General features: G+C 41.2%; 1 protein-coding gene across 8 annotated transcripts in view; it reads left to right on the top strand.

Moving 5' to 3' along the window:
• CDH4 (cadherin 4) overlaps positions 1–23,041 on the top strand; it is a 663,903-nt gene that overhangs the window by 571,863 nt on the left and 68,999 nt on the right. For all 8 annotated transcript variants that reach the window (XM_084537932.1, XM_084537933.1, XM_084537931.1 and 5 more), the window contains 2 exons: positions 1,379–1,523; positions 15,434–15,606. In XM_084537932.1, the coding sequence (XP_084394058.1) occupies positions 1,379–1,523; positions 15,434–15,606 (318 nt within the window). The remainder of the gene's footprint in view (positions 1–1,378; positions 1,524–15,433; positions 15,607–23,041) is intronic.

The raw sequence follows: 23,041 nt of genomic DNA, 5'->3' as shown, positions 1-23,041 counted from the left end.
AATCCAGCCCATCATAACAGCGTGCAGTTTCTTTTGTTAAGCTCTGGACTTCTGAACGCCATACATGAAGGAGAAAGTTGAATCAATCACAGACACAGGGAAGTGGAAGCCGGGAACTAGTGCTAATACAATTAGCACATTTATTCGTCACGCATCAGAGAGCTGGAGACCTCCGTGGCACAGGAGCTCCCACGCCGGCAGCATCCCAATGGCCCGGGCTGGTGCTGGCAGGGACCGGAGCCCTCGCTGCTCAGTAGCCACGGGCTGCTGGCTATCGGCATGCTCACAGGGATTAGATCATGCAGGTGTTTAAGGTCCCCTGTCCCTGCCCACTATCCAACAAAGAGGGGTGACTAACAACATCTGCAGCACCCCCACCAAGGCAGACGTCCCTCCGCTGCCCACCCAAAGCCAGGGGCCACGGAGCTCTTTCTTCGCTTGTCTTCTTTTGCCTGAAGCCGGCAGCGACCGTTCAGTGCTCACACCATTTAGAGTAGCCATCTGTTCCCTTGAATGAGGAAGCTATCCATTTTTTTCACCTGATTACCGATTGTTCCAGTCTAATGTTGATTGCTTTGTTTTATTAATTACTCATTTTGACATGCTGTAGCTGTCCCTTTTGTTCAGAAAACAGATGCTCTTGTTTTCCAGCATTATTACTGATGGTTATTGCTAATAAGATAAAGCTGCAGTTCCACTTTAGCTGAGGACTTAACACTGTGGCTCTTGTTATTGTAATGCTTCATCGTTGATATTTTAGTTAAGCCGGAGAAAATATTTCATTCTTAGTGCCACAGGGGCTCCCGTCATTTGAGAGAAAGGGACTGTTTTTATATCTTTCAGTGCATAAAGTGATGGGGTTGGTTGCTGTTGCTGAGACTAGAGACTGTGATTATACAAAGAATAAACAATACTAATGTCATTCTGAAATCTCTTTGCTTATTAATCCCTGTTATTGTGGATATGAAAGGCTGCAGGTTCCCACAAGAAACCTCTCAAGTCAATCTCATTTCCTCACTGTGTTTGGAACTAAGCAAAATTTGCTCTTCAGTTTGTCAGACAAGGTTCACCATGTCTTAAAATTAAAACAGAGTGATCTATTAGCAGTAAAGGAGATAGCATCGCTGCACCAGACTTAACGTGTTTCCACTGACAATATTTTAAAATATTATTTCAATATTATGTTAAGCCTTGAAAAACTGTAGAGTGTAAAGTTCAGATGGAAACCACGTCAGTGCTTTCTGCTGGAATTAGATACCCTCTTAGTTCAATTCTGAGAAGGTATTTATGGGGTGAAGTCAATTCTTACAAAGCATGGTTTCTCATTCTGCAACAAATCCAATTGCTGATATTATGCTTTCATTGTGCTTATTCCCAGCTCCGGGCTCATGCAGTGGATATGAATGGAAACAAAGTGGAGAATCCTATTGACCTTTACATCTATGTGATTGATATGAATGACAACAGACCGGAGTTTATAAACCAAGTCTATAATGGATCTGTTGATGAAGGCTCTAAACCAGGTACGGTTGAAAAAAAGTCTTAAAGTTATCACAAGCTTTCAAACATTAATCTGACTTTGTGGCCTTGCCTCCTCTTGAAGTAGAGGAAACACAAGAGAGGTTTTCTGTTGCTTGCTCCTTTGTTGAAGACTGATGGAGATGAGAATGATTTAGCTGGTATCTCTTTCTCCTGATGCAGAGAAAGAGCAAACTTGGCTTAGAGGGAACCTGGATCCTGGTAGCACCTTCCTAGATGTGGACTTTGCAAAAGCATCGGTTGTGTAGAGTAATGCTTGGTATTTCCTCTCCCATATGCTTGTTGCAGACACACAGTGCTGTTATTCCAACTACAAAGTACAGAAAGCAAACCCATCTCTGACCGTTCACTGACCCTGTGCCCAAAATGCTGAATATCTGACTCCCTGGTATTTAATTTAGTCATTTACAAACTCTGTGTCTGACACCCAAAGCCTCCCGCACAGTCTGTGTCCCAGGGTGTGAAGGAATTACTGTCTTATTTGGGCCCGATGCAGACCGATTGAAGTGGGAATGTTCCCATTGAAATTACTGGGTCACCCTCCATTCCTATGGATTTTTCTTAGAGAGCAAAATGTAGAAAAAATCTGAGGCAGATTTTCAGAAAAATTATGAGTGAAACGTTAGTGAGGATGTAAGCTATACACAGAATGCAAGTGATGATTTTTACATGAGTATGTTTATATCTTTGGAAAAATACAGTTGTAAAGAACTTTAATGTCTTCTTTTCAACTGTATTGTTGATTTGTTATTTCAGTGCAGCAGAGATGTACAGTTACCAATATGGCAACCAGGGTGGTTTTAGCTTGCTGCTGAACATAACTGCTCTGAATGTATTCATTACTTAAGCTGAAATTATATTTTGAAAACTGTCACCGGTACTTCAGTACATCTCCTGAAATCCGCGTGAGATTTTTCCAAGATAAACTGATCCTCAGCAGAGGGATTAGATGCCACGTGACTTTGTTGTGTGGCAGCAAACATCTGTCATGGCTTCTCCACTGCCTGAGGTGTCATTGAAAAGTCTCCAGTGGCCACTATTTTTAACAAGGTGAACTGCAGCCGTGATTGATTGTCTTTCAGCATCGTGAGGAATAGGCTGTTGTGGTGACACGTACTGGGGACAGCGTGTGACATTATTTTTGAGGAAGGAATATATGTACGGCTTCCTTCCTGATATGCTTTGGGTGGTGACATGCCAGGCTTCAAAGTGCTGCTCCAAAACCTGTCTGCAGAGGTGATGTGAGAAGTCTCTGAGCTGCTCATTCAGATGGCATCGTCCAGGAGGACTTTTCCTCCTTTCACTTGAAGGCCACTTTGCAGCATATCAAGGTTAGAAGATTAATACATTTCCATAGCAAATCAAATTTCTTACATCTTATTCTAGGACAAATCAATATTCAAAGTGTTCCCAGATGTTTTAACTAGCTCTGCTCATTTGTGTGAAAGAAGCAGTAAATTGCATCCTCTTGTTTGAAATCCAGATAAGCCTTTGAGCTATTAAATCAGAATAGGATACCTTTGCCTACAAAATGGTTGTGCCTCTGCTTCCAGCAGTGATTTTTGGTATTCTGTATCCCAGTCAGTTGTGTCTGCCTTTAAGGCAGGTAGGTAGAAAGCAATCTGGTTTTATTCAAAAGCAATTACATTTGTCTTTGATGTATTTGTTTTTTTCTCCCCTTTCCTGTTTAATCGGTATTCTTTTAAAGGTTTATATTAGTATTGAATTTCTGTTCCTTGCTTTTGTAGAACCACCTGGGAATTTGGGTATCTGAGGCCTTCATTCCATGTACTTGGCAATAAACATGATGTTATGTCTTTGAGAGAAATGATAGAGAGGTTATATACTTACTGTGAAAGTCTGCGCGCTCCTCATTTACCTCAAAGTTATGTATCCCTGTTCTGCATAGACACAAACCTAGACAGTGTATTTAGTTAAGCATAGATTTTGAAGAGATTCGGAAGCTTCTTTATAGTTCAAGATAATTCAGAATATTGTAATAACTAATGAGTCTTTGCAAAAGGAAAAATAGGCAGCCAGAATTCAACATTATTTGTGGCAGTGGTCAACAAATGAAAGACATTGTGTAATCTCAGAGGTAGCAGCAAAATGTGTTCAATATTGATTCAAAATTAAGTTACACATGCATCTATAAATATATATGCATACGTGTGCATATCCATGTACAAAGTAGAGATTTGCTTCAAGCAAACTAAAAAATCTTATTATGTGATCCAGGAGTTCAGCATTCATTTTCTGCGATTCATTGGCATTGAAGTATGCCTGAGGACTGAAAATGCTTCCCTGGACATCCTGTGCGATTGTTATTTCTCACATCTTCCATATGCCCCTTTATAATAGCTGTGACTGAAAGTGCGGTATTCCTCGATTAGCATAGTATCTGCAAAGTTCTTCATGATTTTGTACACCTTTTTTGAGAAAAGTAACTAGAGTGTTAGTATCCCAGATAAATGCTGGCTCTGAGGGCAGCTAGTATGAGCAGCCAATGTCTGTTTGAAGTCAGTAGGAATTTTGCCCAGATTTTAAAAAAAGGAAAAGGGACATATGGAGCTCGATCTCTACCCATGGAAATTTCCCAGAGCAAGACCATCAAAAATATGCTGTTGAGCAGGATGCAGTGACCTTGAGCTGTAAAGAAAGCCCCTGCAAGGCTGATTTGCAGGATCAATAGAGCCCATTGCATTCAAAGGGAATAAGAAAGGCTCTGCTGTTCTGTCAGCGCTCACCCCAAAGTACAGGGCAAAGCAAAGACACCTGGTGCGGGGGCACTGCAGGTAGGACGGTACCTTCAGGAGATGCTGCAGCTGGGTCACCTCATAGAAGCTGGGATGCAGCAAGCTAGAGGAGGGTGCCCTGCCTCCTCTGGTCCTGCAGGACAGCTGGATATCATGCCTGGCCATTGCAGGGCTGGGAGGAGGGTGGCCGAATAAGATGTGACCTACTGCATCTGCACTGAGTAAGGCAAAAGGAGTTAGCCTTAACCAGGAAAATGGGAATGCAGGCAGGATGGTGTACTCCAGCCTGCGGTGTGCTGTGGTGCTGCTGGGCACGTTACCTCCCATGGAAGTTTTGCTTTAGGCATACAAATAGCCTGCAAAGGGGACTGTCCAAGAGCTTGAAGAGTTGGCAGCAGTGTGAAGAGAGATGCTGGAGACAGTCACTGGGGTTTAAGTGACCCAGCTTCCCAGACTGCAGGGCACTCAAACACCTGAGCTTCCAGGAGCATGCTCTCTGCGGTGTGCAAGTCACCTTGAAGCAACCCTTCACAGGAATAGAAGAGAAATCAAGTATTATTAATTATAATAGGTTGTAATAGGTTGTTGGTGCTGGTTAAGATTATAACAACTTAATTGAAATAGCGTCTTGCACCAGGGCATAGTGTTCTTGAAATCAAGAACACATGAAGTTTTCGATAGCGTGAACACGTGTGTCACAGCCTGGCCCATGTACATCCTTAAATGTGTGCTGGCTCTTACACTGAATTGCATTTCTTTTTCATTTTCTGACACTCTCTGGAAAGCATTTTAATGCATTTCTATTTTATCTAGCCTAAGGTCGTGCAGCTGGACAATTTAAATGTGTACATGCAGGCTCTTCCAAAAATGCAGAACAGGAATAGCAATGCAGGATTCTCTATTCCACAGGACCATATTTCTTCCTTTGTCTCTATCCCCCACAAGTTGTTTTGATTTAACAAGCCACTGTTTGAAAGTGTATCTTAAAAGGCCTTGTTTTACTCATATTGAATAATGTTCTGCCTCTTTGAACTTTGCCTCTATATGAAGAACACAGACAAGTTTTAAAAATGCAGCTGCAAGCTAGAGCTGAAATTCCCCTGGTCCCTCTGGCAGCCTTAATCAGCAAAGTTCTCCTGGAGCTGCCCAAGTTGCCTTTCAAGAGCTGATAAAGCAGGACGGGTTGCACAGCTCTGTGGCTCAGGATTCTGTTGCCCTTTCAAAGCCTGTGGCTGTGCACAGGTTTGGGGTGTTTTTTTCCCCCTCTGTGCAACCCCAATTACTGCCTTCCAGGAGCCCCACCACTGTGCTGGCACAGCTGGGCTTGCAGCATCCCAGGGGCATCCCAGGGGAGGGGAGTGCTGCTTCAAATGAAATTCTACAGTTTCAAAAAAAAAAAAAAAATCAGGCTGTATAAGATAAAGTGAAAATGCTTAACTGCAAAAGGAAAAAATGAATTTAATCACAAAATAAAATGTGATGGAGAAAAATTACTTGGTCACTGCAGAAGCTCGGTTTTGATGAAACCGACACAAAAAGTACCTTGCAGTGGGATGGGGATGTCTTACTTAACTGAAGCGTTCAGTTCTGAAAAGGTCAATGTGAAATGCTCTGCGGTGACTCAAGTGCTTTGCTCAGGGTTGTATCTATTTTGTTTTAACAGAAAGATTGTCAAAAATTAACACATCTCTCCAAAACAATTTGTTCCTGTCAGACTGGCCTTTTCTGTTCTCATTCATCCTTTCCAGTTCACTAACTCTCTGGATGCATCTTGGTCCCTTTCAAGTCAATAAAGCAAAAGTCCAAGTGGCTTCTTTTAAACTCGGGTTTCAGCTAGCTCTTCTTTCTTATGGTGTTGTTAATTCCAGGTTAGTTTATTCTGGCCACCCTCCCTACAAGTGATGTGAAAGTACAAATAGCCCTCCAAAATAAAGGAAAATCAGTATTTCTTATGTGAAAAATGCTGTAATTCAAAATTTCCCCATCTGCTCCTGATTTCATGGAACTCTGGTAGAATAATTGTTGATAGCACGCCACGTGAAAAATGAAATAGCTGGGAGCTAAATCTATATGTGGCAAATTGAGTTAAAGAAATCTCATAAAAATAAGCAGTATATTAAAAAAACAAGGATTTAAAAAGCCGATTATTCTATTAGTGTCCCAGTTTGTTTATTTTATATCTATGCTAGCAGAGATTCCCTCAGAGATTAACACCATGGACTAACGCACAGATGGGGCCAGAAACTTGAAAGTCATCTGAATATTAAGAATTTAAATCTTTAGCCTCAGTGATTTGAGCAGAAAGCCAATTATGAGGCTGAATTAGTTTTCAAATTAAACTGCAATTTAAGGCATGTGAAATTAATCTTTTAAGGCCTATAGTTGCATGTGTATATATATATATATTCATGTGAAGAATTTGGATTCTGCATTTTGAGCTCCTTCCTCTGATAGTACAATTAGTGACGAGGTATTTCTGGTGCCCTGCAGATTGTTTTTACAGTGGAAGAACAGGGCAGGTGTTACTGGGTGGAACAGGATGAAAGGAAAGTGGCAGTGCCCAAAATCTGGAATCACCAAAGAGAAGCAGCTTCTTTTTTGAAAACGAGTGGGGAGCTGAGTGCAAACCCCTTTCTCCCATTATGAATCATTGCAAAAACACAGTTGTGCTGCTCATAATTAAAATGTTTAATATTCTTTTACCAGCATGAAGTAAATAAAATTTGGTATTCTTCATTAAGTAAAGCCCTGGCTGACCAGAGCACCCACGCAGGTTTGCAGACCTCAGCTAGCTCAGGCTGCTCACTATGGGTATCGCTCAGGGGAGTCTGGAGCCTGTGCAGGTGCATTTTCCTGCTGATAGCACTAAAAGCTAGAAATAATGCAAATTCGACGTGTTTCAGAGAGACCATGTAAAGATAAAATCTTCATGTGCCAGAATATGCTTTGACAATTTCTTCCAGTCTTCCCAGAGCTCTTCACAGCTTGGGTGCATTACTTCTGGGCCCGTGAGAAGCCTGAGCATACGCCCCAGTGCAGTGCTATCTTGTTCATCTTGGGTAGGTGCTAGTCTGGTCCTTGCACGTTATGTGCTGTTAAAAATACCTTTGTCCAACCCGACTCTGTTACACACAGACTTGGGATACACAATATTCTTTTTAAGTTCTTTTGCTCAGACAAGCACAATTTTAAGAAATTGTTTTTCTGCACACACATTGTAGAGCTTTCCATTTTATTTCGAGGTGAGTGGTTATGAAATCCGTGCTCTTCTTAATTTCCTTTTCAGAAGCATCTAGTCCCAATGGCAAGGAAGTGAATTATAGGACTGTAAGTGAGAAAAAAAAAATGCAAATCCCCTGACTGGTGTTTTTCTCCTCCAGAAAAAAATGGTCAGGTTGATATAAAGAAAAACAATGTGGAAATCATGTTCTGAGACCACTCTTGAAGTGAGTTACGACTCTGCAGTAGTCTGCTCTCCACTACATTTTAACCAGCAGTTACAAATAATCTAGTAATATATATATATACTATATATATTTATATTTACATTTTTATTACATTATATTACATGTATTGCTACGAAACAACTGTTCTAACGATGCACTTAATACAAGAGAAAAGGAACAAAAATTTGTAGATGATAGGGAATTACATGGTTAATGCTATTTAGCCCACCTGTAATAATACAAAAATGTAGTTCCAGTGTTTTAGGCGTTCAGGTGTCTGCATGTGTAGGTGTACAAAGACATGTGCATGACTGCCTTTTTTGTCCTTCGCATGATGAACACAAGTGTAGCCTCCACCAGCCAGCGAACATTTACCACAGCTGTGGTCTGATGGCTGAATCCATGAAATCAGTGAACTTTTGTTCTTTGGTACCTCATCTCCTATTGCTACCACATCTTAAAAGAAAACACATGTAGTGTTCCGGATGGGTTTGGAAGGGGACGGAGCAGATCTCACTGTTTTCCCAGAGACCTCCTGTGATGCTGCCAGCATCTCACCGTGACGCAGGGAGGGGAGGCAGCAGCGCTCCAGCAGCGCATCCTCTGCCTCCTGCTCTCACGCTGAGCCAAGCCGAGCGCTGCTTACTGTAAATCCCAAATACTTGATTGCACCAGCAGTCTACAGATGTCCATCAAAATTTCCTGCTGTGCACTGGAAACGTTGAGAAACTGTTGCGAATCTGCATGGCTCTTACTCTCAGTCAAAATACAAGGGTTGGATTCAAGCCTTGTGTTTTGCTCACAAGGTTTTGCACAGCCTGGTCTGCGTGGTTTCACTGGTCGCATATGCCTTCAGCTATGCACAAAACCCAGCCATACTTCCAATCACAGTTTGGTGGTGGTGTTCAGGATATCTCATCCTATGTCATGGTTTCTCCGTTTTTTGTATTCGCCTGTGGGAACGGAGAGGACTCGTCTGCAGGAACTCAGCCAAGCCGAGGTTCATCGATTTATGCAATCAGAACTGTTTGCTCGGAGGCTCAGTGTGCTTTTGCCCATCTTGAAGTTTTGCTTCTGTTATTTCTCTGTGGTGCTGGGGGTCTTGGCAGGCTGCAGACTGCTGTACAGGTGTTATTTTCAAATCTGGCCCTTCCCATGCGTACGTTGTATTTGGTGCATCACTTCATTTTCTCTCCTGAGATACTTGTTTTATTTTTAATGATAAGAAGGCATTATTTCAGTTCCGGGTGACAGCAGCTGCTTCATCTTGCTCAGTCATCTCTCCAGACCCACTTGCTCTCTTTATTCTCATTAGGCTGACTCTTGCATTGTTTGAGGCTGAGGATCTGATGTCTCCACTAATTAGGAAGTGGCATCCTTTATGAATTAGGTTAGCTGCTTGAAAGGTCAAAATTTGCCAGTGATTACAAAAATAATGGGGAAAGAGAATGACAGCAGCTATCAGTTATGACTGAAGGAATATCATTTAGAAGGAAAGTGCTGTTTCTATTTAGTTTTCTATCCAGAGAGTGTGGGATGTAGTTTAATTTAAGTATATTTGCAATTTATTACATCTGCAGTAGAGTTTCAGGCACTTGTCATCTTGATGTCTTGCACACGTTCCTATTTAATTATGCGACTCCACTGAACACCTTTGGTGAGTTTGCTCCTCGTTTTTCACTTGAAATCTTTAACAATGAATATGTGAAAGTGCTTCAAATCACCCATTGAATAGATATTTTTTTTCACTTGAGGATGCAGGTTTATTTGCTGAGCCATTTTAGTCTTTGATGCTACAGCAGTTCTGCAAATAGTGCTCTAACATCCATACCTACTGCAAGGTAAATTCTGCCAAGAGGAGCTCTGTGCTGTACCATTTAGAATGCTCCTGCTATCCAAGTTAGGGCAGGTAAAATTATCTTCAGGACTGCTCTGCACATCACAACCTGCATGCCTGGAGCTAGCCTCTGCCCTCCATACACTTGGAATGGAAGAATCTTGTTAGTTTTACATATCAATTAAAAAGACAAATACAATAAGCACACTTCTACATGCTCATTAGAAATAAAATAGCATTGTTTGTAGAAAAATTGTATTTAAGTAACTATGGGTATAGTTGTACTTTGAGGACTTGTTCAGGATCCCATTGTAGTTATCATAATCTGATTTTGACACTTTGCTTTTATAACGTGCTGTCTTTCTGTTCCTGAAACCCTGCTGCAATGCATGAAATCGCTTAATGGGCAAAGTGTTCCTGATGTGAGTAGGGCCATGAGATCTTGTCCTCTGTGGGGAAGAAAGCCAATATCAGGAAACTCTTCTGCACTGAAAATTTTATTTTTAGGAAGTGTTGTAAATTTTACACTACTTTTCAGTATTTAATCTTCCCCTCAACAATTATTGTCTTCTCTCTATCCAGCATCGGATGCAGAGTATTCTCTAAGTGAGCTTCTCGACTTGGAAAAAAAAAAAATAGGAGGAAGGGGAGGTTTCCATTAGTACAAAGCCATTATTAACTTGGGTTAATGAAGATCTAATGTAATATGGCCATCACCACATGTCTGCACATAATGATTCAATCCTTTTCTATGGGGGAATGATTAAATTAAGTATCTTGTAGGTCAAAATTAGACTGAGAAGGTTAACCAACCTTTAATGATTCTGCAACCATTTACCAGCCATTAAAAAACATAAATTGTAAGATAAAGTTCAATAGAGAATCAGTGTTATCAGTAAAAATAATAATAATAATAATAATAATAATAATAATAATAATAATAATAATAAAAAGATAGGATGAAGTTTTAGCTTTTCTGTTTATATCACAGGAGTAGACAGAGAGGATTGTGTATTTTTATAGTAATATGTGGTATAAAGGGCAAAGTGAAAGGTTTTTTGTCTTTTTTTTTTTATTTGTATTCCTGATAAGTGCCCATTAGCTCTTTCTTTTTACATGCATTAAATCTAACTAATGGATATCAAACCAGCTTAGAAAAATGGTAATTATGAAGGAGTTGTAACAAAGACTTTAGGAGCACAACTGTGCTGAGATATTGTTTGTGTGCCTTAAAACCATGACAGCCCAGTCTTTACAGAGAAATGCAGTTGCATAGATGGGAGAGCAGAGATTGCAGACAATGTGATGGGAATCAGCAGTCTTTGGCATGCTTTGGGAGCATCTGAGCTAGAAAGAATCACCCTGATTCTCAGATCCCAGAGCAATTTTCAGGAGACATTTGTTTATGCTGTGTGTTTATCTGCTCGTATATATACGGGGAAGCTATCTTCCTTGTTTTGCTCCTTTTTTACTTTACAAACATACACAGATCGAATGAGATGTAGTGCACATCAAATCTTCTTGCAGTCTTTTACAAACAGATGCAATTAATTTTAAAATCAATAAAACTGAATATACGGGTAAAAAATGATCTCCCTTTGCTTCTATCTCCCCAGTTTCTGTAAGGTATTATTTTACCCATCCTGTAGAATGCTTGATTAATCTAATGGGAATATTTTCCATTAGGGGTGCTTTCAAGCATCTCTCTTGTTTCCTGTCTATTGTCAGGTTGAAACAAAAATATCTCATTTGACGAAATAATATCTCAGAGATGGCAGTCTCTGGGAAATAAAAGGGAATGCACTGTGAAGTTCAGTTTCTTGGGGTCTTGCCTTTTACTGATAGACTTCCTTCATCATGCCATACATTAATTTTAACTCAGGTGATATATGAACTTGGCACATTAGTTAATGAAAAGCTAATGTACAGTAATCTTGTCATCACTAGCTGTGCATGATAATTCAATCTGCTTCTTAGAAGGGCTGTTCAACATGCAACAAATGTGATTTAATATTGACATGATGTACTAGGTTAGGTGTTTCATTTAACACACCATGTGCCTGATTTGATGAGAAATGTTTTTCTTTCAACAGGTTATCTACCTGAGTTAGCAGGCCAGGTGTATAAGTTAATACAGTTATATCAAACACCGTCTGGACTGTGTGTTCATTATTTGATACACAGCACAGACTTGGGCAAAATCCTGAGTTTTGTCACTTTGTGCATTCCTTTTATGTTGTCAGCATGCTTGTAAGCAAGTCCTTCAGAGCAGAAAATAAAGCTAATGCTTCTTTCACACACCAAATGCGTGAAGACCCTCTTGTCATGTTTGTACAACTCTCTTTTTTCTCCATCACCAGTGGCCAAGTCTGACCCAAAACTGGCACACTTTTAGGATTTTTTCACTTGAATCCTAACAATAGCAGTCTCAGCCCTCAAGTGTATAAGAAATGTACAGTCTGCCACTGTATGTTTGCCTAATTTGTGTAGTAACGGGCTAGATGTGAGGATGTATTTCCTTTATTTTAATATAAAGTATATGAAGATATATCCCCATGCATGCAACATAGAAACATGGCATTATTTACCTTTATAGTAGGTAAATCATCACCAACCACCTTCCTGTAGTGGGAGACTTTATATAGCACCCGGAAGATGTTAGGCTCTGTAGCAGCATATATCCACAGCACTCTACTGCAATTCTTGTGCACAGATATATGTTTATGTCATTCACCGCAGCACATCGGTATCCAGAGGATATGTCTTGCTTAAAGACAGAGTAAATATACAGAAAACTGAGTGGAACATTGACAGTGAGTGCAGGTTAGAGCAACGGATCCCCTGGGAGCAGTGCTGGGGAATAGCTCTCAGCAGGGGAACAGGAGATGCCATCAGGCTGCTGCACTTGGGTCAGCATTGCCAAGTGGGAAATGTGTGCACATAGGGATGGGAACGGACATATCAGCTCTTCCCAGCCACCATCCAGACTGCAGAAAGGAAGAAATAATTTTCAACTGGTTTCCAGCAGACTGTGGTCAGACAAGCAGCCCCAGGGAGCGGTGGAGAGCCGGGGAAGGAAGCGGCTGCTGGATTTCCACCGTGTGCTGCTGAGTGCTGCAGCCACACAGGGCCCTTTGCAGAGGATACTTTATTAAGTTACAAGTTAGTAATTAATGCCAAGTTCCTCTATTTTCTCTGCGGTTGGGTTTCATAAGGGAAATTAAAGATATGAGATGGATAGGGAGCAGATTGCCCCTTGAAATACAGCTCCCTGGTGTCAGTTCATGACATTAGAGACATTTGTCCACTCCCATCTCCCTTGTGGAGACGTAGGTCAAATGCTGCCAAAATAGTTGTTTCTTTTAGAGCAGATGAGCTCAGTCCAGTGGTCAAAATACAACATTGCAGAAAAGAAAGAAGGTGAGGGAGTGAGTGAAAGACATCTGCTGTATATGTGTCCTTCCATCCACAACAGAACTGCTGTCAGGTCACCCCCATGCCCACCACAGCTGCAGCCTCTTGCCAGGGTGGGAACCCCCCATCTCCTATGGTGCAGTCTGAGAGACCCTGAACGAGAAGGGACCAGGACTGCAGGAGCCCCAGTAACTTTTCTTTCTGAGCTTTTTCTTGCACTTAAAATGAATCACAAAATACCACCTGTTATTTGGAGTAAGTCCTAAGATTGCACATGTCCTAAAATAGATTCTGTTTTCCTCTTCCACTTCTGTTTTCATTAGCCCCAGGTTTTGACATTCTGTTCAGAGATATTTTCAGTATAGAATGCATTAAGATAACATAGATTTCAAATCAAACATCTCCTCATTCAGCATATTTCCTATTTAAATTTCTCCTGTACGTTTCCCCTGTACCTATCTAAGGAATGGCTTCTTTATTTGTATCAGTTGTCTCATGATAACTGGTTTTGCAAAGGAGAAAAAAAATGCTTGAAGAGAAAGGATAAAATCCATTGCCTGTGCAACCTTGTTTCAGTGCAGTGTTCCTTCCTACTCCTGAAGTTTATTGATTGGAAAAATGTTAGTTGTTGAATAGTTTGTTTTCATTTCACAAATGTGAATCAGGATTAGCACAGAAAGATAGGAATGTATTCATCATTAGAATTTGCCTTACACATTCATTTATTTTTTAATCTATAATTCCTATTGAACTAAGAAAACTCACAGGGATACATTATCACTGCAGAGAACAAAAAGAGCCTGAGAGAGCCAGATGGAAGGAGTTCAGGAAAGCATTTTCCACATTGCAAAAATATGAATTTAGGAAGCCACTAATACGGAAAAATGTGTTGTTGGGTTTTTGTTTTTGTTTTTTTTTCCCCAAAGTTGGGGAAGATACTGGGGGCATTTGGGAGCATTGCCTACATGCTGTCTTCAGGGCAGTTGAGTAGGCTGCAGTTTTGGGCATGCTGCAGCTGTTGATAGAGCTGCCCATTTAGAGCAAGGGGTAGTTCTTTAATTCTCCTGCAAACAGATGCAAGCCCTCTGGTTCTCTGTGCCTTCTCTAAACTGGAAGCTGGTTAACTTTGTGATCAAGCTGGGAATCTGGGTGTATTAGGTCAGGCGTGATGCAATGCTGATGTGGCCACATGGCCTCAAGTTTGCCAGCAGTTCACATCAAACCAAGTGGGCAGAACGAGCTCAGCTCTTTTTTTGCAAAACAACACATGGCCATGTCTTGAGCCCAGGTTCTTGTCGGGACCGCTTTGCATCTCCTCCAGCTTGGCATGCTCATAAGTTGGTTCATTGTGTTCAGAGTTCCCAAATGAGCAGTGTACAAGCGGTACTTTCCATTGATGCTGTTGGGTTCTGATGGTTGTTAAGCAAGGTTATGTCTGGTTTCACTGTCTCTTTGCCTCCCACTCCTCCTTTTCAGGTCTCATATCATTAGATTCATACACTGTTGCAGATTGCTTTTTGCAAGCAATATGTGTCTGCCCTTTCAGTCTTTCTCTCCTACCAGTATAACGAGCGTAAAGCTGGGCCCTATGAGCTCAGGGGGGTCACAGGACCATGCATCTGCAGGAGTCCATCCAATCAAGTAACATCTTTTACCCTCATAATGATAATTTCCCACTTTAGCAGAACACCCTGCTGCCAAACTCCAGTGATAATGAGCCCGTCAGTGCATCAGTGCGCTCCCAACAGTATCTAGAAAGTAGGGATTTCTTTTTTTTTTGCAAGGCAAATGAAGACACTGATGATTAGCAAGAAACAAACCAATGATTCAATACATCACTGGCCACACATACCAAATCATTGATTTTCTGTCCTGCTGGGCAGCAGCTGTTCCATTTGCTCTGCAGAAATGTTGTTTTTTCTCTGGAAGGAGCTGGAAAGGTGGACGTTTCTCCAAAGACAGGAAGAAGCAGAAGGTTGCTGCACTGGGCATCTTGATGGGGTCCTGGGCATGTTGGTGGCATCCTTCTGAAGCTGTTGAGAACTCTGACAGGCTTTCTTCCATTAAACTATGGAAATACTTTTGAATATATGTGAATGAAGTGATTGGCAAATGGGAAAAAAAATGTCCTGGGAGAATTTATATGAAATTGCAGGACAAAAAAATGCTGCCCTTAGACTTACAATCACTGAAAGAATTAGTAGTTAATCATAGATATCCTCATATAACTTCTCTCCATATATCGGTGACATGTAATCAGTATCCTTACTGATCATCTAGTCTCGGCAGTGTTGCTATTTTCATAATCCTCTCAATGTCTAGATTGAAATGAGGTATCTACTGTGTGCATTTCTGAGTAAAATGCACAACCCTGAGTCAACAAGACTGAAATCTGCTGTGCCATGTGATAGTCCTGATATTTTGTCTTCTCTTGTTCCAAGGTACCTATGTGATGACAGTGACTGCGAATGATGCTGATGACAGTACTACAGCGAACGGGATGGTGAGATACCGAATTGTGACTCAGACCCCACAGAGCCCATCACAAAACATGTTTACCATTAACAGCGAGACAGGAGACATCGTCACCGTGGCTGCTGGCCTTGACAGAGAGGTGAGTTTGAAAACCATCACACCACGTTTCCAGTTGTTGAGGGTTACTGACCTGCAAAGCCCAAATCCTCTCTCCTTCCAAAAGTTTGCGTTGCAGTGTGGAGATCATGGTCTTTGCTCCTGCAGTGACTGTGGGGCATTGTGGCTTCAGTGTGATACTGTTGTCTTAATTCACAGTGGTCAATGAAACCCTGGGAGAGTCTTCAGACTCGAGATGCTTGTATATGCCTTGTGTAAATGTGCACAACTCAAAGACAGAAAATACTCCAGAAGGAAAAGGGGATGAATAAGTTGGCATTTCTCCCCCTTCTGTCATGGGACAGATAAAGAGGTTTATGACTATAGGCCTTTTTAGACCTCTCTGTATGTTATTTGGAAGCAGTTACACAGCCTATATTCCACACATGTAGTGTGTTTCATGACGGCATCCTTGTATTGTTTCCAAACTAGATAAATTTCTTCTGGTGTATGTTATCAACCATGTGATTTTGGTTTTGTCTGCAGTCCTGTTTCTAATAGCCTTTCTTCCTGGCATTTTACAAGTTACAGCTCTTCTAAATACAGAAAAAATACCATTACAAAGGACCAAAATGTGGTCTGGTGGTGTAAGCTACATAGTATGATTCTTAGAGCTCTGCCTTCTCTGGTTGTGAGTATAACTCAAGGAGAAAGCATTTATACCTCACACATTAAAAAAACTCGAGGGTGGGTTGGAGTAGAAGGAGGGGACAGCAGTCTGTGGTTGTGAAGTGAGAGGGGAAACTTAAATTCTACTTTGTTTTTTTTTTTTCCCCATTGGACTGTGTCATTCATGGAATGTCACCTGTCCACTGCCATTAGGAGATCTTTGATCAGATTGTAAGCGATAGGAAAGGTTCACTGAATGGATAGCCACCAATAGTATGGCTATGCAACATATACAAAAGTAAGGACTTACTTTTAGCCATAAGCCAAGATATTTGAGTTGAGGCAGTCCACAGAGACAAGAAGTCTTGCAAAATCCATTTCTGAGAGCATCAAGTGTGCATTTCTAAGAGAAAGCACCAGAAATTGGTTTTGTTCTTCTGTTCTCTTCTTTCCTCCCCTGTGACCAATGGGGACACCAGCCTTGAAGGAATGAAATCTGTGTCCCCCAGCACATAAGAAATTTTTTCCCTTACAGTTCAGCCCCAGTGGCACCGTCAGCCCTGCTGCAACTCTCTGACAAGCAATAGCCAATGTGCGTTGCTGTGCACATCATTAATATCATGAAAATACGCGTTCACCAACATTCATCACACAATCTTCACAAACTTCACTTACATCAACATAAAAAATTCAATGGCTTGTGCCCATTTCTTCGCATACGTGGGGCTGTTTTTCTGCTCCAGGGCTGCATGGAGGCTGCGGGAGAGATTTCTGGCTGCCCTCAGGGGACGGCAGCAGAGGACTTGGAGGAGGGATCTGAATTCTGGCAGGAAAATGCTGGCTTTAAGGAAATGACAGAACTTTTATTGCCCCCCTGACATCAGTGGGGGCCAGCACTGCAATGTAGGGCCTTACAGATAGAGAAAGGTCATAGGTTTATATTAATTTCAGAGACATGGATTGCTATAGCGAGTTGGACGAGAGGTTTTAATCTCAGCAAATCAGCTGAAAAAAAAAGAGGCAGGCAATAAATAGGGGAAAAGGGTAAAGCAGAATGGTGATATTTTTTCAGATTTATCTCATTGCGCTTGAAGTATATTAAAAACTTCAGGGGAACCATATGCTTCGTGTTAGGCCCGCTGTTGCACCGGGTCTGGGAAGTGATGGTAAGTTGGCACTCTGTGTGTGTGAAATGCAGCACTGAGCATCCCACAGGATGGGCGAGGGACACTCAGAACAAGGCAGAACAAGCAGCTCTGGGCACAGACCTGGGGCTGCCCTGCAGCTATGGGACATGCTCGTTCCCAGTGCTCTCTGCTGCCTTTCAGGATTACATCTGGAATTGGCAAAAAGTTTCTGTTTTGTTAACATAAAATTATATTAGGGCTAAATTGAAAAATGTTTTTAAGCACTACCATGGCTTTATCACAGATTGTTTTTTTGTTTTTGTTTGTTTTTCCTCAAATCTTGAGAAAGCTATTAGAGGAGTAAATTTGGTTTTGCTGCTGACATTTTCTCGTTGTTAGGAAAAGGAGCCTAAGAGCAGTATTTGGAATGCAGATTTGTGTAAATTAAAATGTTAACAAATCTGACCTATTCAGCTGAAGCTACTACAACCAATATAAATTCCCTGGATACCAGATATATCTCCAAATGCTTATTGACACATTTATCAGTGCCTATGACACTGTTATGTTAAGCTGTGTTGAAACAGAACCAGGTTGGCAGTCTCAGTTTGATCCTTCTACCTTGCTCCTGTGATGCAAAGGTGCCTTAAAGAAGGTGTGAAAGTAACTGTCAAAGCTATTCTGTATCTGAGGGATAGGTCCATCGTGCAGATCCAACATTTGTCTTTCAGCAGGGAGAAAAGTCACTTCAAAACTGGTATTTCAAGCTCAACATCTCTTGTGTGCTCTCTAAGCAACGCTTAGCAGTCATCTCAGCATCTCCACTTAAGGATTGGTTATTTACTGTTTTCTTCCATTATGTTCAATTCAAGAAATGTCCGAGAAGTTGGACTAAGCTTTCCAGGTTGCTTTTTATCACAAGAAGTGTTTCAGTTAACCTGCAAGAAACCTATTTAAAGACAAATTCATGTATTTTACTGCTGTTTCTAAACCCTCATTTCCACAAACCAAGGAGGAAATTAAAAACTCAGCCTCTAAAATTGTGCTGGTCTCTCTAAATGTGTCTGACATAGAAGATAGCAAAATGAAAAGCCAAGGTATTAAAATATTGATGGCTTTAAAGTTATCTTACCTGGTTCCCATTAATCTGGATGTAAATATGGTTACAATGCTCTGTGTCCATTCACTCATTACGACTGTGCTTAATTGAATGGATCCCCAAGGAAGATAAAGATAATTGGACTGCACTTCATAAAAATTATTAAAGGAGGATAGTTTGGCAACAGTCTGATTTAAGCTCCTGGATGCCTAAGGGTGAAAAATGCCAAAGGTGGAACAAAGAAATGTCTACCCCTTGAACTAATAGGGAAAATCATAGGGATTTAGAATGTGACAGAAGTTCAAAGGTACATTCAAACAGCCAGGCTGAGATGAGAAGGTTAAAAGTAGATACTTGCTCTAATACAGGAAAATGTCAAGAAAATGTAGCTGGTTTAGTAAAGCTAGGAGGGAAAGATCAAATAGTGGTTGGAACACAAATTTATGGATTAATAGGGAAGGACACGAACATGGAAAATGGGCAGGTTGCAACAAAGTTCAGGGCAGGGCGGGGGGAACCATGCTATTTAATTCAGTTTATGGCAGGCTGCTGCAGAAATGGGTTACCTGGAATTGCTAACAAAGTGATAGCTTAATTTAGCAGTTTATCTGAATTCAAGATGTCCTTGCTCTTTTCTACTGAGAAGAAAATAACAAGGGGTAAAAAAGGGTCAGCTGTCCCCAGCTGGGGCTTGGAAACAAGCAGAACACTGATATTTCTGTTTTCCATTCTGAAAAGGAACATTTCTCCTTATAAGCATTGCAAAGGGACCAGATCTGCTATGCACATTCATTTATTTTGTCCACCGCTGCTCTGCTGGGGTCGTGGGCAGGGATGGAGCCCAGAAGCTGGGTCTGACAGCCACCAGTGAGCTCCCAGTGCAGTCACTCAACTAGATCAGCTCTTCTGATTTCTCTGGTGGCAGAATATCTGTCTCACAGTAAACCCACACTGGGGCTATAGTATAGGCAATATCATCCTCTGAAGAGCTTCCACTAAATATTTGATGAACACAGACTTTGAGCAAGCAGTGGAAAAGGGAAAAAAAGATCGGAGAGAAAAGGAGCTGGTTGATTCCACATTCTGATGGCAGGCCAATAAACGTTGAGATATCTCAAATGTCATCCAGCCTTATATGAGATAATAAGTATTTTGGCTCCATGGTGCTTGTAGTGTAATGTTGCTAACTTTCTGAGGTCTTCTTTTAACGGGGACCCTTCCCAGCACGTTCATCTGGTGTTAAATGAATGAAGACAGTCGGGAGCTCTAAGTTGCTTCCTCAGAATTTCTGAATGTTTGTATTTCTTTTAAAGGTGATTGGCGCTCTGCTGCTGCAAATGTTTTTAAAAATACATGCAATCTGATTCTATGATTACTACACTTGGCTTTCCAAAAATGTGATGTTGCTAGCCTTCCCGAAGCGAGTGAAAGATAAAAGGGGAGTTTGCCAGCAACTGAGTTAGTGCCTTATTCGATTTCTGAACGAAGTGGCAGGATTTTTGCAGGGAAGAGGAGAAGTTCTTACTGGTAGAGACAGTTGATTTCTTTTCCAGTGCTATGGTTTTGGTGCAACTAGACATTTCTTGTAGAGCAGAATTTTTAAGTGTTAGGTTAAAGACAACAAAAAAGTGGTGCTCTGCTCCTCCAAAACTAAGCTGTGATTGGTGTTTACCACCTGCAGTAACCATTTGGGGTACCTGTATCTCCAGGCCATTGCAAGATCTTTTCAAAATCTCCTCGTTAACTTGATTTCAGATGTTGACTAGGATTAAATAAGGTACAATGCTGGTGATAGGAATCAGTTTAGCCACTGCAACTGCTACAATTTGTCCTTTGTGGAATATCCCATACGGTGTTTTTTATTTGGGTTTGCCAGCCAATCTAGGTTTGTTTTTTGCCAGCCAATCTGGGTTTGATCTGGATTTTGCCATCCAGCTGATACCCTAACTGTAGCAGACGGAGAACACAGACCAAGCCTTGCTTGCAACACCAGGAAATTTTCCTGTGACAGGACAGTGCTGCATCTTTCAATCCCTTTTCCGCCCCTGGAATACAACAAAAGGAATTTATTCTGTTCTAAATCATGGTCACCTGTGTTAATTATTCCACCTCACTGCATGTCAATGCGATGTTCTGCAAAGCTGCACCTCCTCCCCAGAGCGGGGCTGGAGGAACATCTGCTGCAGCACAAGCCTGAAGGCTCTCTGCATCATGCAGGTGAGACATGGTGAATCCAAGCAGATTATCAGTCGTGTATGTGTACTGACAAAATACAAAGAGTGAGGGAAAGTGACATCTAGATGAATTTCTGTTTCTCATTTACCATGCTCAAATTAGCCATCTCCAAGGAGCAGTGAGGACTAATGCAGAGCTGGTAAGAGGATATCATTTTCTGACAGGCACAATCTAGTGTGCACAGCATTTGCTATTTGTATCTATTGCAGGAGTTCTGTAAATTTAGTAGGATTCTGGTTTTCATGTTCTCTCTATTATTTTTCCCAGAGAAGAACTAAAACGAGGTTGTTTGATTTTGCTGAAGACAAGTATCGTGCTTTTAAAGATGAATTTCCTCTATCACTGCATTAAAACATATGCAGAAAAATGCATCTGCAGCTGAACTCACAGGAGGAGAATGAGAGTGAGAGACTAGCAATTATTTTACCTGTAAGGCGTATCCATTTCTGTGAATTTGGACCACAAATCTCCATATTTAGCTTCTAGACCTGAGGGCTCCCAAAGTATTTTCCTGTGACTGAGATGATGAAGGACTGTTACTTCCAAGGGTAGGTGGCTTCTCCACTTCTTGCAGTATTCAAATAATGGTTGGAAGTCTTTCTTGAATATATCTTGTAGACAGACATATATTACCAGAGTCTTAACAGGGGTAAGCAGGTAAAATATAATATTCAGTACAGCTGGTCAGAGACCTTTACGTGGCCCTTCTTGTCCCTTTTTGCCTGCTTTGCTATTGAGAGACATTTCTTCCCCACCTGCCACACAGCAGGCTCTGCCCTCCCTGGCACACGCCGTCCTGGGGATTTGTGAAACACAAAGTCTTTCTGGGGAATGAAAGCCACTCAATAGATGTCACTTATCACCAAATGCTGTTATTCCTGATACGTTGTAATTTCTCAGGTCCATGTAACAAAAATGTAAATACTAAGGCTTTATATATTAATATGTCTGAAATTGTTACTTAAAGATAAAACTGGTTAAATTATTCAGTTATAAAATTATCCCATTTCCACAGCAGCATATCCTGTCAAAGGAAGAGCTGATTAGCCATAAGCTGAATTTAGCCAGTAGATTTATGCTTGATTCTGGTTTATGTTTCTACATCGTATGTAGGACTGATTTGAGCTTGCTCCATCATTCCAGCATGCATTTCATTTTCTCATTACAGGCAAGAATGACCTTTTTCAGCAAATTATGGTGAGGAGCACTCCCACTCATCAGTAAAGAAGGTTCATTTTATTAACCCCATTTAGTGCCTTTGGAAATGCATCATGCACCCAGTGGAGGGCCACTTGTAGTAATTTGAGCTACCAGAAGTTAGCAGATGGGGAGGGCTCAGGTCTGCTCCGCGCGCAGTTGGCCCAGCATCACTTAGTGGATTCCTCGGTAGCTGTCATTGCAGTATGGGAGAGATGTGAGCAAAGCCTCATCAAAGGAACGATGCCTTTTGTTTTAAATTAGAATGGAATTATGTCAGTGGTTCTGAAACCTTGGTACTGTACCTGGAAAGAATATTTCTCCCCATTTGCATTTCCCAAAGAGCAGTGGTGGTTTGTCTCTCTGGTAGTTGTTTCCAGAGTCACCTGTACCTTTCTGTCTTATGCTGCAGCTCTCTGAATACAACACTGTCAATCAGTTTTCAGAGCTCGTGTGTATGGAAAGTTATGTTTGATTGGTTTTCCTTGATAAAAAAATGATAGGTAGATTGGTAAGGCTGATAGAGATGGGGCTCTGAGCTGTGGGCCTGGAAGACAATAGCGTGAGTATGTGTTTCTCACACATACAAAAAAGAAAGTAGTTTTTGGAGATGGTAGGAGAAACTTTTCACAGAATTTATCTTAAAAAAAAAAAAAAAAAAAAAAAGAAAAGGAAGGAATTCAAGATGATCAGGACACATGTAATTGTCTGGAGACTATCTGGTTGTACAAATGGTGATGATCTGTTGTCAGAGTTCAAGAGGGGGTTTGTGTAAGCAAATGTGCAGCTTAGCCTAACTCTTGTTTCATCTGCACACATGCACTCATTATCCTCTCTGTGCCTAAACACTAATGGCCCTGTTGTTGTTGGGGGCTTTAGGAAGTTAATAACACTGACAAAGATAAACACTAATGAATTAAGACAGAGAACACATATTTAATCATATTGCCTGGACAGGCAGAGCATGCTTTATGGCAGCCTGTATTGCTAGCCTCTGATAGATGTGTGTCTTTTAATCCTTGATGTCTCTGCTTTTGGGGAAGGGGCACTTTGTGTACCCTGCAAAAACATGGCTGAACAATGCCTGTTTGTTTAAGAGAGCTGCTTGGTCTGATAGTTTTCATGAAACCTTATCCCACTCTTCCTGTTAT

The sequence above is a fragment of the Aythya ferina genome, assembly GCF_964211825.1.
Source record: "Aythya ferina genome assembly, chromosome: 16".
NCBI classification, from domain to species: Eukaryota; Metazoa; Chordata; class Aves; order Anseriformes; family Anatidae; genus Aythya; species Aythya ferina.
The sequence above is the reverse complement of the archived record's forward strand: the minus strand, read 5'-3'. Positions and strand labels throughout refer to the sequence as shown.